This window comes from Plasmodium fragile (assembly GCF_000956335.1).
Source record: "Plasmodium fragile strain nilgiri unplaced genomic scaffold supercont1.24, whole genome shotgun sequence".
In the NCBI taxonomy this organism is placed as follows: domain Eukaryota; phylum Apicomplexa; class Aconoidasida; order Haemosporida; family Plasmodiidae; genus Plasmodium; species Plasmodium fragile.
In genome coordinates this window covers 152,278-159,572 of record NW_012192604.1, presented here as the reverse complement: position 1 = coordinate 159,572, position 7,295 = coordinate 152,278, and the positions used below count along the sequence as shown (strand labels likewise).

At 43.0% G+C, this 7,295-nt stretch overlaps 3 protein-coding genes across 3 annotated transcripts; 2 read left to right on the top strand and 1 right to left on the bottom strand.

Moving 5' to 3' along the window:
• Positions 1 to 32: 32 nt before the first annotated feature.
• On the top strand, positions 33 to 1,247 carry AK88_02475 (uncharacterized protein; the record flags this gene model as incomplete). The annotated part of the gene is made up of 1 exon (XM_012480100.1): positions 33 to 1,247. One exon carries the CDS (start codon positions 33 to 35, stop codon positions 1,245 to 1,247), a length of 1,215 nt encoding a protein of 404 aa, XP_012335523.1.
• Positions 1,248 to 1,621: 374 nt separating this feature from the next.
• Positions 1,622 to 2,375, bottom strand: AK88_02474 (40S ribosomal protein S5; the record flags this gene model as incomplete). The annotated part of the gene is made up of 2 exons (XM_012480099.1): positions 1,622 to 2,131; positions 2,298 to 2,375. The coding sequence occupies 2 exons, from the start codon at positions 2,373 to 2,375 to the stop codon at positions 1,622 to 1,624; spliced, it is 588 nt and encodes a 195-aa protein (XP_012335522.1).
• Positions 2,376 to 5,698: 3,323 nt separating this feature from the next.
• AK88_02473 (uncharacterized protein) lies at positions 5,699 to 7,123 on the top strand (the record flags this gene model as incomplete). The annotated part of the gene is made up of 1 exon (XM_012480098.1): positions 5,699 to 7,123. The coding sequence occupies one exon, from the start codon at positions 5,699 to 5,701 to the stop codon at positions 7,121 to 7,123; it is 1,425 nt and encodes a 474-aa protein (XP_012335521.1).
• Between the last annotated feature and the right edge of the window lie 172 nt (positions 7,124 to 7,295).

The window sequence follows — 7,295 nt, the reverse complement described above, 5'->3', positions numbered from 1 at the left end:
CCCAAATTTTGCAAAAAAAAAAAAAAAAAAAAATGAACAAAGTGGACCTGCTCCTTTTCTTATGCTATTTCGCTATTGAGAGACTGTGGAAAAAAAATGCCCGTCGCCGCGGTTGCACAGACGGAAGGGGAGGAGGCAGCAATGATAGAAGCAACAATGGACGAGGCAACGGTGGACGAAGCAAGAGGGGGGCCAGTCCCAATCGCGAGACGAAGCCTGCTAATACACAGCTGGGGGAAACGAATCAAAGAGAGTCGAATGGCGATTCTTCTAATTCAAAGGGGAACCATCATGTGACAGAGGTGGCAGAAAAACATTCGGTTAGCCATACACATGAGGACAGCTCAGCTAATCAGGGGGAGCTATGCGAGCGCGTCAGGACAAATGCTTACAAGTACAAACATTTTTACCACAAATATTGCATGGACGAAGCAGAAGGAGGAGACGAGGAAGAGGAGGGAAGCAGCTCAACGGAAGAAAACCCCCTTTTGAAGTGTCCCCCGTTGAGGGAGCGCAGAATATTCAAAGTCATTAAGGGTGATCAACAAAGTTGTGAAGAGGTAGCAGCCCCCCCTGCAAGACAAAACGGGAGCGACAAAATGAGGAACTCGAATGATGGGCGCACTTACACCTCGCTGTATTTCCCCTCCGTCGGCGACACGAACAGTGAGGGGGGTAGCGGCAATGGGGGGGACGATGATGAGCACATTGCAAGCGCTTCCCCATCCAAGCAGAAGGGACAGAGTCCCTCTGAGGAGAATGCTCACAACCAGTTACACCCCTGTCGCGGTGCACTCCTGGAGGGGACATACGTCAGCAGGGGAACGGAAATGAAGAAGGTGAAGGAGATGAAGAGGGGGAGAAAAAAAGACCACTGTGTTTGTGTGCCCCCCCATGGGATGAAGTGCTCGCATTCGAGTCATGGAAAAGACAAAGCAGTGAGTAGGTACAGAGTGACCTCACTTGAACAGCACATCAGATCGGCCCTCTGCAACGTGAAAAAACAAAACGAAATACTTAGCTTCATAAATGATACTTATAAAACGATTGTGATGATGAGCATTTTGTCCATGCTGGTGACCAAGGGCATTCTTATATGCTCCTTTCTGTACTCCCTCCAGAGTGTGCCGGTCGCCTCGGGTCGTCTGTTCCCCTCTGGCATGTTGCCCCTCCTGCAGGTGTGTCACTTTACGCTCTTCCACCTGTACGTCCGCGAGTACACGGAACACAAGCGGTGCGGTCCGTAATGCGACGAAACATTGTGTGACATATGGAGAGGAATTCCCATCCATGCGACGTTACACATTGGCTGTTTCATTTTTTCGGTCCCCGCAATTTTTATTTTTATTTTTTTTTTATTTTATTATTTTTTAAATATAAAACGTTAACCTTAATTACAACTGGGTGCAAGTAAAAACGCGTTTCTTCAGTTCAGGTATAGGGAAAAAAAAAAAAAAAAAAAAAAAAAAAAAAAGTTACCTGACCAAGTCAGGTAAATTTTTCGTAGCACAGTAACAGCGAACATGCATATATATATATTTTTTAACCTACCACATGATGTCGTAAAAATGGAAAAAAAAAAGAAAAAAGAAATACGAAAAGGTGCATTTTTTTGCCCCTTTCATCGGTTGGCCTTGGCAACTCTCTCAATTTCGTCCTTCTTCTTAATGGCATACGAGCTGGAGGACTCATTGGCGCAGTTGATGATTTCTTCTGCAAGGCATTCAGAGATGGACTTAATATTTCTGAAGGCGGCGTTTCTGGCACCTGTACAGATAAGGTAGATTGCTTGGTTTACTCTTCTGAGTGGAGAAACGTCGACTGCTTGTCTCCTAACAACACCAGCTGATCCAATTCGAGTGGAGTCTTCCCTGGGTCCACCTTTCTGCACAGCGTTCACATACACCTGGATGGGGTTTTCTCCTGTCATGAGGTGAATAATTTCAAACGCGTAGGCCACAATTCGAATTGCCTTTAACTTCTTTCCGTTGTTTCTTCCATGCATCATCATCGAATTCACTAATCGCTCCACGATTGGGCAGAGGGCCTTCCTGAATCTCTTTTTCTGGTAGCGCCCGGCGGTGTGCGGCGTGTACACGCAGGCCTTCTGCGACACCGCGATGCAGTCAACCTGTGGGAGCAGGGGAAATCGTGACCAAGTTGGAGGTGCGCATATGCATACAGTATAGTATAATATAGTATAATGAAAAAAAAAAGTCACTCTCGCCTGCCCATTTCCCCGCTCTACGCAGTGAAGGGGAGGGGGTAGGCATTTCCTTATGTGCCCCTCGACTTACCAGTGACAGGTCCGCAATGTTCACATCTTCGTAGGACCACTTCTTAAAGAGCTTAATATCAGCTGTTGTCGATTCCATTTTGTTCTTCTGGAGGTAGCGTACAAACTATTAACTAGGAGAGGAGGGAAGAGATTAAAATGAGGGGGGAATGAAGGCAACCGCGCAGTGCTACTTGGGGTTGAGTTAGGTCAAAAGTGCTACACGGGGGAAGGGTTATAAAAAACCATGCGACATCCACATGGTTATAAAGAGGAACAAAACGTTCCGCTGCTAAAAACAGTCGAGCAGATCATCACATTTATATACATCATCATATGCGCCGGCACTGCTTTTTTTGCTTTACATTTGTTTGAGTAACTTATATTCATGAAAAATCGTACGGTATGAAGGGGGAGCCTATTAAATATGGTATGTGGTCCCTTCACGTTGTCATTCGTGTTTTGCTTACCTTTTTTTTTTTTTTTTTCCTTCTTTTAAACTACTCTATGCGGGAGGTTCATTCAAAAAATTTCATAATAACAAAAGTAAGAGTACACTTTTATGGAGGGATAATAAAAAAAAAAAAAAAATAACAAAGTAACCTTTTACGAGGAAAAAAAAAATTAGGAAACGTCAAAGTTGAGCAGATGGAAACTCTATGTGTTAAAAACGAAAAAATAGAATCCTCCTCTCTTGCATTCTTTTTTTCGCGGATTGTCAAAAGGAATGGGGTTTCCCGTTTCACTTGCTTTTTTTTTCTCTAGCGCTCGAGTAGCGTTTGTTTTTTTCCTCTGTTCATGCTGCAGAAGGGAAAGAATGCGAGCTTTGTGTGGCGGATCTTTTTTTTCATGCGTTTAACCAACGTGGCTCCATTTTGCCTTTTCGATGCTGCAGGTCGCAATGCGGTTTAAGGGTGAACTTTTTGTTTTACCTTTGTTCCGTATGCCCTATATGGCATTATAAAGCTTTGCGTACAAGCAGGTGCGGCTACTGCGCCACGTAAACTCTTTCGTATGTGGAGATTGTGGGATGCATAAAACACCCTTTCGCGTAGGCACCCCCTCTCTCCAACAGGTTCCGCATGATATAATTATATACCGTAAAACCCATCGCGTAAATGATGCCACTCGTTTTTTCCCCCCAGTGCGCTAATTTTTGAAAACCCCTTACGCCTTCCGCGGGTCAGAAACAGGCACGCGGCGGTACCGCAGTGAATGGGGACGCGGCATACATGACGCTACAACGTGACGCGGCGAAAGTGCGCGAGGGCGCAGTTTTTTATCACCTTTGAGCCCATTTCCTTGAGGGGCTACTCTGCCAACGGTATCGCGCCAGCCCGCAATGTCAACCGTACCTACTCTACCCATTATAATATATGCTTTAGGTCAACCTCCATTTCGCGCAAGTTTCCACGTGAAAAGAAAAAAAAAAAATAATAGCGCCTGTGCTGCCCCTCCGCAACGACCACAAGTTAACACGTAAAATTTAAAAAAAAAAAAAAAAAAAGTGAGCTACTTTATAACCATACAGTGGGCAAAAGTGACATTTGTTGGTATTCTCTCATCGGCTCCTTTTTATCATTTCACCATTTTTTGTGTTTTCAGCCCTTTTATGCAATTGGGGCATTGTTGCACCAGAACGGGCATGTAACATTTGTCCAAAGTGACACATACATTTTTGCACAGCGAGGTTAAGTTCAAAATGGGGAGGAATGTATAAATGGCAGCTGTGTCCCCCCATTAAGGGTAATTAACTGTGCAAGGCAGGAGGGGTCTATCATCCCACGGGGGCATCACACACATGGTCGCATTCCCCTGAGTAGCTCGTGTTGCATTTCTGTTTTTTTTAATTTGACTGAGGGGGAAGTAGATCTAATTGCGACAGAAATAATGAAAAAAAAGAAAAACCATCTTTTCACGTCTCTTTTGTGTGAGTTGCCCCAACACGCACCCGTCGAGTCGAGGGTCACCAAAAGGGAAGAAAAAAAAAGGCACAAGTTGTTCCCACTTGTAGCGTGCCACTTGTTGCTACTCACAAAACAAACTAAATATAAGTATCCCCATTCGGTGCACCGTAGCTGTGCTTAAAATGAAAAAAAAAATGGGATTACTCGTTAGTGCAAAATAAGTGTCCCCTCCGTGTGGGTACACAAAGCATGTTACACAAATGCGGTTTGCAACAGTCTTTCGTAGAATTAACAAATGCGAATAAGGGAATACAACCCCGTCCATGGCCGCTTCCTGTGTGTGTAGCTGTGTGCTTAAATGTGCATAGCCAATTCGTTGCATATATATGCAAAAAAAAAAAAAAAAAAAAAAAAAAAAGTCCCAATTTCACCTGACCTGTTAAGGCAAAATTTGTATTTCACTCGTATCGTATTGAACAGTCTAGGGGGAAAAAAAAAAAAAATAGCTACTTTGTCCACTAAAATACACAGCTGTAAATTAGGGAATGTAAAGAAAAAACTAGCCATGTTGTCTACCAAAATGTATAAGCCATAAAAACGCCAAAGTTATAAAAAGGGCAAAAGCTCTACCCCCTACGTACCATTCTGCACACATGTGTAATGTTTTTTGTATGTACAGGTCATAATTTTTTTGCAATAGTGTGTTGAGCAGAAAAGCTAAGTGTGCATAGTTAAAGAGCACAATACAGCTATTTCACAGTAGTTCAATATAGACTTACCTTGAGTCCATCGCCAGGGGGAAAAGAAGGCTCTCTGCCCCCCTTCAAGGTTAGCTCCTTTTTTTTTTTTTACGAGGTATTCTTTGTGGACAGCACAGACAATTTTACCGCTGACTTGTTTAATGTGAAAAGGAAAAAAAAAAAAATAGCGCAGATGAGGTGAAGGTAGCTAAAAAGCAAACTAGCCACAATTGAGTAGATCACTTTTTTTTTTTTTTTTTTTTTTTTTTCCAGCCCGCGTTTGATGTTTTGCATTTGCGACATTTTGCAGAACATGAGTGTTCGGGGGATTCATTCTTCGTAAACTTTTTTTTCATCTCTCGGACACTTGCAAAATTTATTTATTTAATTATTTATTTATTTATTTATTCATTTATTCATTTATTCATTTATTTATTTATTTATTTATTTAATTATTTATTTATTTATTTATTCATTTATTCATTTATTCATTTATTCATTTATTCATTTATTCATTTATTCATTTAACTTTTCATTTATTTAATCATCAATTCATTCATCTTCATTTTGCTCTTTTCTACTTGTACATTATTCTACGTCTATATCTCCCCATTTGACCTTTGTACGCTGATTTTCCCCACGCACGTCGTCCCTTCACTCGTGTCTTTTTCAGCAGAACACAACTCCGTTTGTTCATCCTCTCTCCCACTTCAACAACGGCACGCCGCGCCTGTCCCCACGTCGTTTGCTCCCTTCCCCCCCCTTTTTTTTGCAAGATGAACAAGCTGCTGTCGCTGACCCTCCTCCTCTGCTGCCTCTACTCCGTGGCGGCTGTGAGGCCATCCAACGGGCGATATGAAACTGTGTCGAACAATTTAAACGGTCAGCTAGGAAGTAGGAGGAGTTCCAATAACGGGAAATCATTTAACTTGCAAGAAAACATAAAGTATGAAAGGAAGAATAATTACGAGCTCTTTGTGGACTCGAATGGACAGCTACAACAGGAACGCTTTGGAGTGAAAGAACCTAGACAGGTACTAAAGAAAAATGTAGACCAGTTAAGGTACTTAATAAATGACTTGGAAGTTCTCACAGGGGTGTATACATTCAATGCGAGAGACAAGGAAAAAGTATTAAAAGAAACATTGAAGCCGGAATCTCTTTGCTTTACCATGTTGGGTCTCCTAAGTAACAACATTAATAAGGTGGTCCAAGTGGAGGACTCTCCTATCTACGGACTGCTAATCAAAGGAGAAAGGAACATTAACACGAATGAAGTGAAGAACGAATTATCCATTTATGGAATTTTATCGAACCTATCTGTATACATTGGTGAGTTTAAATTTCCCACTTTAAAAACTGCCCCCTACGAGATCCCATTCCTGGTGGGGTATTACGACAATAAAGGAAACGGGTTCAGAAACAAAACATTTTCATACCTATGCCCGTTACCAACCTTCCTAATTGATGTTATACGAACTACCAAGTTTGGAATGAAATTCAATTTTAATGGTGTCGACTGGGATGTGCAAGAGTTGTTTCCTGCTTCGCTTTCTCACTGGATGGACATACCCTCCATGGTACCTGTTCAGACGGGGGACACATATCAGATGGAGCGAAGGGCTATGGTAGAGGTGCTTACGAAAGAAGCCAAGGATGTGACGTACAGAAAGGTGTTTGACACAGGGGTGGTCGAAGGGGTCGGTATTGTGAAGGCACAAGAGAGGATACTAGCTTCCATTTCCTTTTCTAATATGAGGGAGACGGTAAAAAGTTTTCTGGCCAGCTCTGGAAAAACCTCCATGAATGGACCTTCCTCTTCTTTGTACTTTGTGGCCCTGAGTCAGAAGTTGCTGACCAACATGAAAGACACAGCACATAGAAGAGTGACCCGCGTGGAGGTTTCCAATGTGGTGCAGAACAAGGGTGGGTTCTTGCAAGGGTATAGTCTGAAGCTAACTCTGGAAGACTCGACCTTTGTGACGGTGGAGGCGCTTGTGCAGGGGAAGAACGTGTTGGTACCGCAAGAGATGAAGACAGGCAGTAGTGGAGTCGCATCTCTGGATGTGCCCGTGGCTTACGGACTTGGCGTGGGAGGCGGTTCGGGGCTGACCTACACCTTCGCGGGGTTGGCCTTCGACCTTAGCCTGGCTTTGCCCTACAGCATGAACAGCTTGGCGTCTTTCGTGAAAGCGGTATAGGGGTGTTATATACTTATGCCCTCCATGGCGCGCATCGCGATCTGCCCCCTCGGCCCATTTATTCTTATTCACATGTTACTGTATTTTATTATTATCTTTTTTTTTTTTTGTTTCTAAAGGCGTCTTCCCACGAAGCGTCTCTTCTACGTTTCTGATTATTCTTTTTTTTTTT